At 39.1% G+C, this 16,228-nt stretch overlaps 1 protein-coding gene across 2 annotated transcripts in view; it reads right to left on the bottom strand.

Moving 5' to 3' along the window:
• GABRA2 (gamma-aminobutyric acid type A receptor subunit alpha2) overlaps nucleotides 1-16,228 on the bottom strand; it is a 146,559-nt gene that overhangs the window by 46,557 nt on the left and 83,774 nt on the right. For both annotated transcript variants that reach the window (XM_075997938.1, XM_075997937.1), the window contains exons 5-8: nucleotides 12,084-12,304; nucleotides 10,836-10,918; nucleotides 4,179-4,322; nucleotides 1,753-1,905 (exon numbers count right to left, since the gene is read on the bottom strand). In XM_075997938.1, coding sequence (XP_075854053.1) covers nucleotides 1,753-1,905; nucleotides 4,179-4,322; nucleotides 10,836-10,918; nucleotides 12,084-12,304 — 601 coding nt within the window. The remainder of the gene's footprint in view (nucleotides 1-1,752; nucleotides 1,906-4,178; nucleotides 4,323-10,835; nucleotides 10,919-12,083; nucleotides 12,305-16,228) is intronic.

The raw sequence follows: 16,228 nt of genomic DNA, 5'->3' as shown, positions 1-16,228 counted from the left end.
TTTCATACGTCTGGGAAACTTTTGCTCACCTTTCAAGTCTTTTTTTTTTTTTTTTTACAGCATATTGTGGGGGATACAAATGTTAAGGTTATATATATATATATTGCCCCTGCCCTCCCTCCCCCCTCGAGTGAGAGCTTCAAGCGTGTCCATCCCCCAGACGGTGCACATCTCACTCATTATGTTTGTATACACCCGTCCCCTCCTCCCCCACCTGCCCGACACCCGATAGATGTTATTCCTATATGTCCACTTAGGTGCTTCTCAGTTAATACCAGTTTGCTGGTGAGCACATGTGGTGCTTGTTTTTCCATTCTTGGGACACTTCACTTAGTAGAATGGGTTCCAGCTCTATCCAGGAAAATACAAGAGGTGCTAGATCACCGTTGTTTCTTACAGCTGACTCGTACTCCATGGTGTACACAGACCACAAGTCTTATATCAAATGTTAACTCAGCTATCTGGCCAATGAGTCCAGAGAGGATTCATGCTGATATCGTCTGTGATGACCTGTATCTGCCTCTTTCTTGTGTTACCATTATTCTTTATTTTGCTGCCTGCCACTATACTACACTAATTGAACGCAGGGGCTGTATTTTATTTGTATTTGCATCTCCACGGCCTGCTGTCATTAATATCTGACGGAGTAGGCTCTCAATAAAACTTCCCTAATTCAGTGAGTGGTCCAAACACACGAAAGTAACCTACTTTATTACAAAAGGTGTTCGGACTAATTCGTGTATCCAGAAAGCAGTGATAAAACTCCCCTGGCATGGTTGTAATCAAGAAAATAAACTGCATGATTAAATATAATAATGGAATAAATCTCACACCTCTCTTTCTCCTTCCCTCCCCTCCCATTTAAAGTACTAAGATCATTTTTCTTCATCTCAAAACAAAACCCAAATAAACACAGAAAGCCTGGAAATGTGGTATTCTGTACTCCAATTGAAGAATCCCCCTGCCTGCTATTTCTTTTTCCTTTTTTTTTTTTTTTTTTTTTTTGAGACAGTGTCTCACTTTGTTGCCCAGGCTAGAGTGAGTGCCGTGGCATCAGCCTAGCTCACAGCAACCTCAATCTCCTGGGCTCAAGCAATCCTCCTGCCTCAGCCTCCCGAGTAGCTGGGACTACAGGCATGCGCCACCATGCCCATCTAATTTTTTCTATATATATTAGTTGGCCAGTTAGTTGAAAGTTAATTTCTTTCTATTTATAGCAGAGACGGGAGTCTCGCTCTCGCTCAGGCTGGTTTCGAACTCCTGACCTGGAGCCATCCTCCTGCCTCGGCCTGCCTGCTTTTTAATCACGAAAAATCAAACACAGTAATAATGGAAGTGAATGAGGTCTTCCTCCCTCCATCTCTCCCTTCCTCTGTCTCTAAAGTTCTAAGATCACCTTCCTTCATCTAAAAACAATAGAAAAATAGACACAGAAGACCTAGGAATACTATGGTAGCTACACTATAAATTAAAACCTTTAAGAACATTCTGCTTATACTAACATGGAGACAAGTGTTGATGAGAAGTACCATTTAAGGGAAGGAAGACCGGATGTATTTCCGGAATAGTTGAGACCCGTTGTTTATACTACTCCTTATTAACAGTGTAACTCTACCCATGGTATACCTCTCTGGGCCTCAGTTTCCTCATCTGCAAGGTAAAAACAATACTCCCTGTCCACATGCCGTAATGCTTCTGAAAGCGCATTCGGAAACACAATGTGCTGTATGCACAAAGCGTGTGCCCACTCACCGAACACAGTCCTTGCAGGCACGGATTCTCTGTTGAGCCAGAATGACACTTGGGAGAGAATGACAGTCATGATGCAAGGCAGGTAGGTCTGAATCACAAAATACCCGATTTTTCTTTTCAAGTGGAAATGAGCTGTCATTACGGTATATTCACCTGCAAGAAACATTTAAGAAGCTTAAGAAACCCGCTACAGTCCAATCGTTAGTACATTTTAGAAATAGAAGAAATTAGATATAAGAACAGATCCTGGGTGTTCCCATACCATAATTGCATTAATTGTTGATACTGCTTAATTAATAAATGTGTTCTCTTGTGCTTGCTGTAATTGGGGAAAAAAAACCAAAACAGACCTTGATTGTTTTTTTTTAAATAAGAGAATTTATCACATATATCTCATGACACTTATATTACCTGTAAATGCTTCATTGACTCATAGGAAGAGGATTTAAAAAAAAAACAACAAACATTTTTAATAGTATCAAGAAACTTGCAGTACTTGTGCCATTGATAATGTACAGGCTGAATAACTCTCATCCAAAATTCTTGGGACCAAAAGTGTTTCAGGTTTGGGATTTTTTCCAGATTTTGGAATATTTGCATTATTATTGACTGAGCATCCCTAATTCTAAAATCTGAAATCTGAAATGCTACAATGAGGATTTCCCTTGAGTGTCATGTCAGCACTCAAAGAGTTTCAGATTTTGGAGCATTCCAGATTTTGGGATCCGAGATGTTCAACCTGTATTACTGTGTTTCTCCGAAAATAAGACCCTCCCATACAATAAGCCCTAGCAGGATTTCTAAGCATTTGCGCAATAGAAGTCCTACCCGGAAAATCAGCCCTGGTGATGGGCGTGGCTATGGAAATCAGCCCTAGTGATGGGCGTGGCTATGAAAATCAGCCCCAGTGATGGGCGTGGCTATGAAAATCAGCCCTAGTGATGGGCGTGGCTATGAAAATCAGCCCTAGTGACAGGCGTGGCTGCGCAGCGCATCTGCACAACCCATGCGTGTGGTCGCGGAGCGGGAAAGGACACGAGCAGCCCTTCTCATCCGCCCCGTGAGAGCTCTAGTGCTCCACAGGAGAGATCGGGGCCAGTGGTTCTAAAGGAAACAGAGTCGCAAGACATTCAGGATGGGATTCGGGGTCTGGAGAGTGATGATGATGTTCCAGAAGAAGACGACTTCACTCTATTTGAATCAATGGAGATGGTTGTACCGTACTTTAAAAAAAAGAATAACTCATCCCCTGAAAATAAGCCCTAGGGTGTCTTCTTGAGGGAAAATAAATATAAGACCCTGTCTTATTTTTGGGTAAACACGGTATTTTTTTTTTATTTCCCTAGGCCATCCTGCTGACTAAGGGAATTAGAGTTATAAATGTTATTTGTCTGTGGATTATTTTACTTGCTTAAGCCCCCCATTCCTGCTGGCAGCGCGACCTCAAGTCTCTGTTTTGATTGTTCTAACTCAGAGCTCTCCGGCTATTTAACACGGTGCCCCCAGGCCATATCTCCAAGACCGGTCTTCTGGCCCAGGTTTCCCCACTTTTAACCCCATCATCAATACTGAATTTCTCACTGTTGTCTGTTCTACCTGGCTTCGGTCGCTTCTATCTTATCTTCATACCTACCACCTTTCTGCTCCCTGGAATTTAATTATTGACAGAAGATAATTTAGTCCACACAGCTGCTTGAGTTTCTTTGGTTTTTTTTTTTTGTTGTTGTTGTTTGTTTTTTAAGATGAAGGAGGCCCTTAAAGAGCAAATCAGCTTTCCAAACATGCCAGTAGCAATTATCCATAAATCTAAAGTCAAATAACCATAAATTATCCAGAGTAGGGGGAAAAGAATTAGAAAACTACAGAAATTATCACTTGTTTGAAGGTAAATGTTGAAATCGGTCTGAGAAGACACACACTTTTTGAATACACAGTATATTTCTCCAACTTTAATGTGAATATAAATTTCCTTGGAATCTTGATAAAATGCAAATCCTTACTTAGTAAGGGGTGGGGTCTAAGCTTCTAAAAGGTGCTGTAGTGTCAGCCTAGCTCACAGCAACCTCAAATTCCTGGGCTCAAGCGATCCTCCTGCCTCAGCCTCCCGAGTAGCTGGGACTACAGGCATGCGCCACCACGCCCGGCTAATTTTTTCTATATATTTTTAGTTGGCCAATTAATTTCTTTCTATTTTTAGTAGAGACGGGGGTCTCGCTCTTGCTCAGGCTGGTTTCCAACTGCTGACCTTGAGCGATCCCCCTGCCTCGGCCTCCCAGAGTGCTAGGGTTACAGGCGTGAGCCACCGTGCCAGGCCTGTTTTTAGAACCTTAAAAGCAAAAGTTTTTGAGCAATCTGACACATTTCCAATGATTTTACCCCATTAATATTCTCAGGCACTATCTCTTCTCCAGACTTGTTTTACTAACCTGTGCTGGATTTAATTGTCTCCTTCCCAACTGATTGGCCCAGCAGATCGTATTGATTTAGCCTGGAGCCGTCCGGGGCAACCTCCACCGAATCAGACGCGTTGTAAGTCCAGATGTAAGTGACCTCTGAGGTTGTATACGCATCTGCGGGAAGTCACACACACACACACACACACAAAATTTAAACACTTTAATAAGAATCAGTAAACTGCTGCCTCAAAAGTTGTGTGTTTCACAGAATCACTGTTTACTGAAAAGATTTAATACTTAAAAGATCACACTTTTTCCAACCCTGGTGATACATTTAAAGAAGAACGAAGAAAATATTTATTTTCTAATTTAAAAAAAATGAAGAAATAAAAAAAAAATCACATTTTTTAGGGCAAAAAATGTGTGCTTTGCATTTATTTGAATATGAGGGGTGTGAAGCAAACTAAAAAAGATGATCATGATCATGAGAGTATTTTCATTGCAACCACTTTGAGAGGTTGGGAGGTGCATGTTAAATATCTCCTTACAGTCTGCAAAAATCACTGGGCCCTGAGACTGTTATAACATCCCCATTAGTCTCACGGTAGCATACTTTGATATTGTGGTAAACAGGTTATGAATGCCCAATAGTCCAGTGAAATAGTCCAGTTTGTTTAGAAATAGGAATCATTCACAAAATAAAAATCGTAATCCAAAATTATAATTGCTTTCTGGACATAAAAGTATCCTAGTTAAGAGTTAAGTGAATTAGCCATCACGATACGAGGCATTCCATGAGAAGAAAAAATAATAATTATTGCAGAACATGTAAAATAAATTAGATCGGTATAGTTGTATCAAGTTGCAAATCCTTTTAGAAACATATTTGTTTTTAAATTAATTTATTAATTAATCAATAAATCTATTAATATAATTAATAAATTAATTAACTTTGAATTAAAATTAACTTTATTAATTAAATTAATAAATTAATTAAACTTAAATTAATTTTAAATTTAAATTAAATTTATTAATTTAATTAAACTAATAAATTAATTAATTTTTAAATTGATCACTGGGCTACACTTTCATAGCATATCAGTTAAACTGTGGACTGGCAGGAAGAGGCAAAACACATACAGACCAGCTATAACTCCCTGATTTACCGGGCAAGGATGCAGGACTTAGCAGAAGCGAAACTGTAAGGTTTTGTTCCAGGTGGGGACCCGGAAAGTATGCATAGGGCAGAACGTGGTTAATGCAAAACTTAGGTTTGGGAAACAATAGCGGCAGGAGTCTGGAGAATCTCCAGATGTTGGGAATCTAACAGACAGCTGCAGCCAGCATTCCTTCCCAGCCCTCCATAGGGACGAAGTTTACCCCTCCCCATCTCTGCTGATCAGGATGAGGCTGGCTGGAGCTGAAGGAGGGGTGTGACTGGGGCAGGGGTGCTAGGAGCTGGTGGTTTGGAAAAAAAAAAAAATTAATTACAAGCAGCTGTTCTGGCCCAGTTACTTACTCCCCCCAGAGGAAGCCTCTATAAAACCCAAGGCTTGGGCCAGGCGCGGTGGCTCATGCCTGTCATCCTAGCACTCTGGGAGGCTCGAGGTGGGAGGATCGTTTGAGCTCAGGAGTTGGAGACCAGCCTGAGCAAAAGCGAGACCCTGTCTCTACTAAAAATAGAAAGAAATTAAATGGCCAACTAAAAATATGTAGAAAAAAATTAGCCGGGCATGGTGGCGCATGCCTGTAGTCCCAGCTACTTGTGAGGCTGAGGCAGGAGGATTGCTTGAGCCCGGGAGTTGGAGGTTGCTGTGAGCGAGGCTGATGCCACGGCACTCACTCTAGCCCGGGCAACAGAGTGAGACTCTGTCTCAAAAAAAAAAAAAAAAAAAAAAAAAAAACAAGGCTCTCCCCTTTTCTTTCCTGGACGCTCTTTGGCCTCCACCCAGATGCTCAAAATAAACAGCATTTTGCTACACATGAGGCTTCGTGTGTCTCTCTCTTGGCTCCGAGCCTGACAGAAATGACTCCAGAGCTGGTGTGCAGGTGACATATCCGGCACTGGCACGCCCCCTTGTCCTTGCATGTCCCCTTGGGGGACAGCCCACTTCTCCCTGCAGGCAGCGGTCCCTCTGCACTTGAATGAACAGGCGATTCTTGCTGCACCATTGACATTTTGCAGAACTTCCATACGCTTTTGCTCATGGGAACGTCGAAAGATATTAGTTACTCCTAGTCCTGAGCAAAACTCAACGCCACAGTCACATTTTCAACTGAGGGAGAGAGAAAGGACCTTCCAGCTAGCGTTCCACGGGGCACTGGGAATCTCATTTCTCTGCCATCTATACATCCTCTAGTTTTAAGACCACTGTGCTGTTTGGTGGTCTGGATTCTGAACTTGATACAGAGTCTATGATCGCAGATCGGCTTCCAGACCAAGCATCAGTAATGATAAGGTGAGGGTTTATGAGTTTGTTGTCTTTTCATGACATACTGTATGTATAATGTCATCTGGTTTTCTGAATGTGGCCAGGAAATGTTAATATCAGCAAAATGCCGTTTTCTGTATACATATATTCACTTATCAGGGGTCCTCAAACTTTTTAAACAGGGGGGCCCGGTTCACTGTCCCTCAGACCGTTGGAGAGTGCGCACTGTGGGCCCGGGACGAGTCGGCTGCTAAGCAGGACAGGCAGCGGCGGCAAAAACACCCGGCGGGCCGGATAAATGTCCCAGGCGGGCGGCATGTGGCCTGCGAGCCGTAGTTTGAGGACCCCTGACTAACATCCACAAGTAAATGATATTATGTGAAACAATTTTTGAAATAGGATGCTAAAAATATATATATTTATATCTGTATGTGTATATGTTGTAATAGAAGAGAAATATTCATGTTTGAATAAGAATAAATTCTGCTGCAGTTTCATTTTCTTATTCATTAACTTCAGTTAATTAATCATTAATGATTCTACTGAGACTATTAAATAACATTATTAATGTTGATAACTAGCAACTCATTTAAATAAGTGGCTTGTTTTGTTTCCCTTATGAATACATATTCTGGCCCTCTCTTCAGTAAAGTTTCAAATGGCACAGAATTGAACAGAACAAAAAGATACGACAAATAAGCCACTTTCTATCAGAAGGGCCTCCCAATACTCCATAGCTCTGAATCTTAATAAATTATGAAGTTTTTAAAGTACAATGACACCATTCTTGAATTATGATGTTACTTTTAAACATAAATAAGGGAAAATAAAACTCTATAAAAGTGATGACATTTTAAATAAATTAATGAGAGACTGATAGGCAGGGACTCTATCTGATTCATGTCTATACTTCTAGGACCTGGTTCAGTGCCTGAAACACAGAAAAAAAAAATCACAGTCCATTGTTCTCTGATTAATAAACAAACATAATATTTTAGCTATGGTATTTCATGTGGAGAAGAGCTCATAATTTGTTAAAGAAAATGACTGATTCTTCACATGTCTTTTAAAAAGGCAATTGCTGCATTTCATTAGTTGCACAGGAATATGGTTTTATTTTATTTTATTTTTTGAGACAGAGTCTTGCTCTGTTGCCTGGGCTAGAGTGCCATGGCATCAGCCTAGCTCACAGCAACCTCAAACTCCTGGGCTCAAGCGATCCTCCTGCCTCAGCCTCCCGAGTAGCTGGGATTACATGCACGCACCACCACGCCCGGCTAGTTTTTTCTATATATTTTTGGTTGTCCAGCTAATTTTTTTCCATTTTTAGTAGAGACGAGGGTCTCACTCTTGCTCAGGCTGGTCCCGAACTCCTGAGCTCTAACTATCCTTCTGCCTCAGCCTCCCAGAGTGCTGGGATGACAGGCGGGAGCCACCGCGCCCGGCAGGCGTATGGTTTTAGATTCTGCGTGTGATGAAGTAACATGTAGCAGAAAGTTATGCAATGCAGATTAGAGGTTCTCTCTGATGCACTAACACTCATATAAGCCAGGAGACCATAAAAGAGTTTTCCAATAAAGTCCCAAAGGAGAGAAAGTCAGCTTTACAAAATTCATTATAAATTCCACCTCTAAATTAGGCTGTCATTAAACAATTTTATTTCATTCTGTTAATTAATCCATTTTTGAGTCCTACACTGCATTAAACAGATGCATACTGACTGGTTCTTAGCATTTGTTAACCAAGAAAATACTCCAAAATCACTTTTAGCTATTAATTTTTTTTTCTTTTTTTTTTTTTTGAGACAGAGTCTCACTTTGTTGCCCAGGCTAGAGTGAGTGCCGTGGCATCAGCCTAGCTCACAGCAACCTCAAACCCCTGGGCTCAAGCCATCCTCCTGCCTCAGCCTCCCGAGTAGCTGGGACTACAGGCATGCGCCACCATGCCCGGCTAATTTTTTCTATATATATTAGTTGGCCAATTAATTTCTTTCTATTTATAGTAGAGACAGGGTCTCGCTTTTGCTCAGGTTGGTTTCGAACTCCTGAGCTCAAAGGATCCGCTCGCTTCCGCCTCCCAGAGAGCTAGGATTACAGGCATGAGCCACCGCGCCCGGCTTAATTTTTTTTTCTTTTTTTTCTTTTGGTTTTTTTTTTTTTTTTTTTACTTATATTATTTTCCCACCGCCTCCCCCCTCCCACAAGCTATTAATTTTTAGTTTACAATTTCTTTGGGGCTAATGCACAGATGATCCTTAGGCTTCCATTCGGGAATTTTTAAACTAAGTTAAAACAATAAGGAAAAATATAAATGTATGAGGCAATAGGAATAAAACAAAACAAGACTAAGTTTCAGATTGTACACATATAGAAAAGATGCTTCTTTAAATCGAGGACAATGATGAAATTCCAGAAATTCAATCTTTTTTTTTTTTTTTGGCGGTGGGAGGTATTTTTAGGTAAGAGAGGGATAAATTACTAGAAGAAAAAGTCAGGGATGCGTCTGACAAACTTTTTTTTGTGCCAACATTTTAAGTAGTTTGGCTAGGCTTATTTGTATATTACTCCTCACTGGTGTTCACGCTGTTAAAACTTGCACATCAAGCACCTACCCAGGGCAAGAAGAAAAAAAATAAAAGAATACAAAAAGTTGCTTATTCGGTGGATCAGAAAATAAGTGTGAAGAAAGCAACATAGATAATAATGACTTAAACAGAGAATGCCTAATAATAAACTTTGTGTGTTGCCCAAATCACCTCTGGATACAAACAATTATATTCTCAATCATGTGAGATTCCACTGCTCTGTGTATGGTATGCAGTATAAGGGATTTTTAAACTTCCTTTAAAATGTTTTCAAGGGCATTTATTTTATTTTTAGAATTGAGACATCACATCATTTATATGTAAATGCCTTAATGACAATACCTTGTCCACTAAAAAAAAAAAAAAAAAATCTTTTTCCTTCCTGCATCATTATTATGCCTTGAACAGATCCTTTCTTTAGGATCAAGACTTTTCAATATTTTTTTCTTTAATACCACTTATGCAATGCAAATAAGTTTCCCTCTTCTGCATCTGCTGTGGTTTTCTCAGCATCGTGTTTATTTGGTATAACACGATTGACTATCTTAAATAACACTGGAAGAAATGGCGGCAGGGGAGTGATGGTTTCTATGACAATAAAACAAGGCTTGGCGGTTAAACAAAGAGAAGATTCTCAAAGAAAACTGGGAACTGACACCTTCTGCAAGAACAAATAAGACGGAACTTCTCATTCCGCAAAACTAGGATCGAGCTAATTAGAATGCTTTGGGTTTTATGCTAGCCATCATTCTTCCCTTTTCTTTGCTTGATGCAGTGGGAAGAGGAGGCGTTTCTATTCGAGAGAGAATAAAAAGTCAAAAGTCACCCAAAACGGACAAAGATGAGCGTTGCCAGAAAGAGCACAGTCTCTCCAAAAAGGTCAGGTGAAGGGACACACACGGGAGAGGGAAACTGCTTAGCTGTGTTCTCGTGAATTTATTCTGAACCTGTCTGGAAAGCCATGTGGGTCTAGGGAGATGATTTGACCTTCCCCCTTTGCAATTATTCCGGAAGCATGAATGCTTCTGCTTGACACACAAGATGTAACCCCAGCGACCTAAAGAATGGCCAGCGGCACACGCAGCCTTTTCTGAAATGTCCTGTGTACAGAGAAAGTGTCTGCATGCAGCAATCTCCTTCAAATTTGTTTTAAGAAAGAAAAAAATAATAATTCCTCTTATTAGCTAGACAGTGGAGAGATAATCGCACAGACTCTGCTCTGTGCTTGCCATTTGCAACAAGCTGATTGGCACTTTAAGAAACAATAGACTCTGTCCTTTATAATTCATTCTTAGTTGCTTAAAAAAAAAAAAAACAACCACCCACATATTTTGCATTTTAATGCTCTAATACTTAGAAAAGAAAGTAAGTTAGAGTCCCAACCTTCAAGGAACTCCTGGTCTAATTTTACACATGTACTAAATAGTGTTCTCTATCAGCAGTAAAATAAGTGATCATTTAAACACCATGATTAAAAATGTAATCATATTTGAGAGGAACACAGGGCTAGCCAATTAGTTCCTGAGGGCAATCAGCACATCTTTTACTTCTGTATTTTAATGGGCAAGTATTAAGAACTCCATAATATAAGAAACTGCACGACAGAGCCGTGCTGCTAAGTATTCCTGATATTATCAACACAACACACGTATCTCCCATTCCTGTACTTACAGCTGCCGAATTTCAGAGGACATGAATGAGCGTCCATTGGAAAATCCTCCAAGTGCATTGGACATTCAGCTTGAACTGTAAGCCTAAAAGTCAAAAGTCCACTCTTTGTTTAAATAAATTGGCAAGTCAAGAAACATCACTTGTCATTATTGTCAACAGGGGCACTGAATCTGACTGTCATTGCAAGATTCAGAGAGAGAGGCAGAATGCACAGCCACACTTCTGTTTTAGGCAATGGCCGTTTAGTATTGAGTCCTCAAGCCATTTGTCTTTAAAGATCATAAATAGCATTATTGCATAATTCATTAGCTTTAGTGCATATTTCAATAGCATTATTGCAGGTAAACAGTGTTACTGTCCCTTCTTAAATAACTTTCATAATTGAAATCCAGCACTTATTAAATGATAACATATCAAATACCTGGAATACATTAATCTGTCTATATATAATGCTGAGGACAGTTATGCACGCTTTGAATCTTTCATTAAACATTTCAACTTTGGATTCTGCATCACTTTATGAGATTTGGGATTTTTTTTTTTTTTTACATAGTACAAGTGACTTATTTTGCATGATTAATTCATGAGCATAGTTAAAATGCTCATGTTAGGATCAACACCTGGTTATTCCTTTAGATAATTTCATTAAAGTTGAGTCAAATGAAATTAATGCTATATGATAATTTCCATTTACAAAATGGGAATTTTATATGACTCAATCTAAAACATGTTTATAGTATCCAATTTACTTGTCTCATTAAACAAAGCCTATATCTCTGATTTTTAAATGTTTTTTTTTCCTTAGAGTAACTTCATAAGGAGGATTAAAATATTAAATTAAGTAAAATCCTGCTTAAAAATCACTTAAAATTTGTGATGGGATATTCATTAAGATATTAAAAATAAAATTTCATGCTGGTATAAACAAAATTCAAGTACTACTATTAAAACTGTACTTAATTAAAAAGTACTGTGAAGAATAAATAACCAAAAAACATCAATTCTTAATGATTAAGGCAATTCTGAAGATTAAACACACAAAAATGAGACTCAAACTCATAAATACTGCTCCATATATATATATATATATATATGTTTTATATCCAAGTATTTATAAAACATATTATGGGTAGTGCAATAATCTGTTAGGAAAATGTTCAATTGTGATAATACTTGACAACTAGATTGCTTGTTTAATACATGGATTTCTCAGTATATAAATGCAACACATCAAACCTAAAAACATACCTCATTGTATACAGCAGAGTGCCATCATCCTGGATTCGAAGCAGCTTATTTGGCATTGTCATATTATGAGCTACAGATTTTTTCCCATTGTGAAAGAAGGTATCTGGAGTCCATATTTTACTAGCCATTAAATTGTTAAGTCGGAGGATGTTCATGGGACCTTTAAATTTTAAACGTTCATCTTTCCATCTTTGTCGAAAGAAAACATCTATAGTGTATTCCTAAAACATAAAATAGCATTCCTTTAAAACATATATCTAGGTGCAGCAGGACACTATAAAATTCCAATTAAAATAGTGTTCTAAATACTTGAAATGTGAGCTATAGTGAAAACAGTACATTTTGAATCAGAAAGATCACTCTTTTAGCTTATTGATGATACATGCGGCCACTTACAGTGGGATAAAGTCTGTGTATTTATACAATTAGCTACATGTTCTTGTGAAAAGGAAAATAAATGTATCTGGCCTCTTTGCCTTGGACAAGGTCTCAGTCAAACTGTTTTACAGCTTAGAATTGTTTAGAGAAGGAATATACTTGGGCAGGGTCTGAGTAGATTGTGTTAAGTAGTTAATTTCAAGAAAAAAAATGAACAAACAGCCTTCCCAGTAGCAATAAACAAACAAATATTTTAAAGACACCGCCCCCCCCAAAAAGAAAAAAGAAACCACAGTTAAACACACTGTCAGATCTGTATGTCTACATTTCCTGTTGCCAAAGAAACTGTAGAATACATTTATTTTTTTAATCCTAAAAAAATGATGAGCTATCATATCGTTAGCAAGAATGTGTTAGGGGACGTCGATTTCAACAAACTTTAAGTGTTCTGATAATTTATAACGTACTTATATTACAACTAGTTTTTGCAAATAGACTCCCTCATGTTAAAACGTATTTTTTAAAAGGTATGTGTGTACATTTAAAGGGGGTACAAGTGCAGTCTTGTCACATGGATATACGTCATGTAGTGGCGAATTCTGAGCTTTTAGTGTAGAGTTGTACCCATTTAGCAATTTCTCATCCCTCACTGTCTTCCTCCCTTCACCCTCCTAAATCTCCAAAGGCTATTATTCCACATTTTCTGTCTCTGTATGTACATATAACTTAGCTTCCACTTATAAGTGAGAACAAGTGGTATCTGACTTTCTGTGCCTGAGCTGTTGCACTAAGATAATGGCCTCCTAGCCGGGCGCGGTGGCTCGCGCCTGTTATCCCAGCACTCTGGGAGGCCAAGGAGGGCGGATTGCTCGAGGTCAGGAGTTCAAAACCAGCCTGAGCAAGAGCAAGACCCCGTCTCTACTATAAATAGAAAGAAATTAATTGGCCAACTAATATATATATAAAATTAGCCGGGCATGGTGGCGCATGCCTGTAGTCCCAGCTACTCGGGAGGCTGAGGCAGGAGGATCGCTTGAGCCCAGGAGATTGATGTTGCTGTGAGCTAGGCTGACGCCACGGCACTCACTCTAGCCTGGTCAACAAGCGAGACTCTGTCTCAAAAAAAAAAAAAAAAAAAAAAAAAGATAATGGCCTCCAGTTCCACTTATTTTGATGCGAAAGACATTATTCATTCTTTTTTATGGCTGAAAAGTATTCCATCATGTGTGTGTGTGGATGTGTGTGTGGGGGGGTGTATATCACATTTTCTTTACCCAATCATCCTGTGATGGACACTTATGTTTTTTTTTTGAGACAGAGTCTCACTCTGTTGCCTGGGCAACAGCCTAGCTGTGCTGTGGCGTCAGCCTAGCTCACGGCAACCTCAAACTCCTGGGCTCAAGGGATCCTCCTGCCTCAGCCTCCCGAGTAGCTGGACAACAGGCATGCGCCACCATGCCCGGCTAATTGTTTCTATATATTTTTAGTTGGCCAATTAATTTCTTTCTATTTATAGTAGAGACAGGGGTCTCGCTCTTGCTCAGGCTGGTCTAGAACTCCTGACCTTGAGCGATCCTCCCATCTTGGCTTCCCAGAGTGCTAGGATTACAGGCGTGAGCCACCACGCCTGGCCTGGTGGACACTTACGTTGATTCCATCTCTTTGCTATTGTGAAGAATGCTGCAATAAACATATGAGTACCAGTATCTTTTTGATATAATGATTTCTTTTCCTTTAGGTATATGCCCAGTAGTAGGATTGAGGGATGGAATGTTAGTTCTATTTTTAGTTATTTGAGAAACCCCCATACTCTTTTCCATAGAGGTTGTACTAATTATTTACATTCCTACCAACAGTGTGTAAATGTTCCCTTTTCTCTACATCTTCCCCAACATCTGTTGTTTTTTGACTTTTTAAAAATAATAATAGCCAGTCTGACTGGTGCAAGATGATGTGTCATTGTGGTTTTAATTTGCGTTTATCTGATGATTAACAAGGTTGAACCTTTTTTCATATGCTTGTTAGTTATTTGTATATCTTATTTCGAAAAACTTACTTTAAAATATTTGTATAGACCAGTAAGTCATCAATTCCTCTATTTTCCAAAACTGTAACTTAGCTGAACCTCCCTTCCTCTTTCTCTGTCTTTCTCTCTCTTTCTAGCTCTCTGTCTCTTTATCTCTCTCTTTCTTAAAAGAACTTAAACATTTTAGATGAAATATACAATTCACAAATGTGATTAATATCTACAATCTGTTAGATGTTAAAATTTTTGTCAATGTATGTTTGTGTAAACACTTAAATTATAAACAATTAAAATGTTCAGTTACACAACTGAGATTGAAAATTCAGAAACCATCCTTTTGAGCACAAAATGACAGTCATCACATTTTTGAAAATAAACCCTGCAGGAATTGGCAATTTCACCAAACTAAAATTATATTTGCAAAAAAAAGGACAGATTAAAAATGTCATATGCTCATGAAATGGCAAATCATTTGTACAAATCTGAACCAAGTGAATGATTCCCAACATCCCTCAAAAACTGAATCCATGATGACAGTAACAGATGTCAGCCATAGGTAATGGTGCACGAATAGGAAATGCATAGTGGCTCTGGGCTGATAATCCTTAAGGAAAATCCCATAATCTAACCCACCGTCATGCTTTGTGGTGTAGTTATATTTTTCTAATGCTTAATTTTATCTAAATGGAACTAAAAAAAAAATTGGATTAACAGATGAGTCTTTGCACTATTATAAGTTTTCACGCAAGTGTTTCTAACTGGGGCCCCTCAAATCCCAGCCTCACATGAATACACATGATGTACTTTTTCAGGCAAACTGAACACATTTTTTAAACTTTTTATGGAACTTCAAATGCTATTTTCCATTTCTGTAAAATGAGGCTATGCATTACCTGTTTCAGAAGCTATTGATAGGGCAATCATTTCCTAGACACCCACTGCACAAGAGATAAAGTTTACCAAAAGAAAGTTCCAGGTGATCTCGTTTAAAACTTGTTCCCAGAGACACTCTTGTCTTTGGGCACGCACGGTTTTCCCAGCATTCCCTGCTAATCTGTCCAACGCGGTCTGTGTCTTTTCCCCCCACTCCCATCATGCAAACTTATGTCATGCTCTAAGCAATTTTATAACAATTCTCACTCGTTGCCATTCCTCAAATAGAGCATGTTCTCGGCTTGCCCCAGTCCCCTGAACACCTTGCAAGAATGTAGCCAGCTCTCTCTGTATCTCTATAAAGCTCCCAATTCCTGCAAGATCATCTCTTGGGCTATCACTAGTTAGGAGGCAAAGAGCAATCTTGTGATTGCTCCTCCACCTCCCAACTAGCTTATTACAAATCTTCAAGAAAGGGACCGTGGAGGCTTTCATTTGTGTTTTATTCTACTTTAAGACAGATGCAAGAGTACAAAGAATCTTGCAAACGCCTTGAAGCTACCACCTAGCAGAAATGTCATCACTCATAGTACTGAAGTCCTCTCTCTTCTGTTCATCCCTACTCCATCACGGTTCCCTAGTCCCTAAAGACATAATTACCTTGAATTTGGTATTTATCGTAGGGGTGAGGGGAAATTTGCCCTTTGCCCCTGAAACTTTGCTGAAAGATCAACTCACAATTAAGGCAGACGAATAAGAGAAAGGTTTATTTGCCATGTGCACAGGCAGAATCACAGAGTCATTACCCAAATTCCTACTGAAGTTCAGATATTTTTATACCTGTCTTTTTGGAAGGGGAGAGGGTGAG

This window comes from Microcebus murinus, chromosome 26 (genome assembly GCF_040939455.1).
Source record: "Microcebus murinus isolate Inina chromosome 26, M.murinus_Inina_mat1.0, whole genome shotgun sequence".
In the NCBI taxonomy this organism is placed as follows: Eukaryota; Metazoa; Chordata; class Mammalia; order Primates; family Cheirogaleidae; genus Microcebus; species Microcebus murinus.
This window is presented reverse-complemented; position numbering and strand designations above follow the sequence as displayed.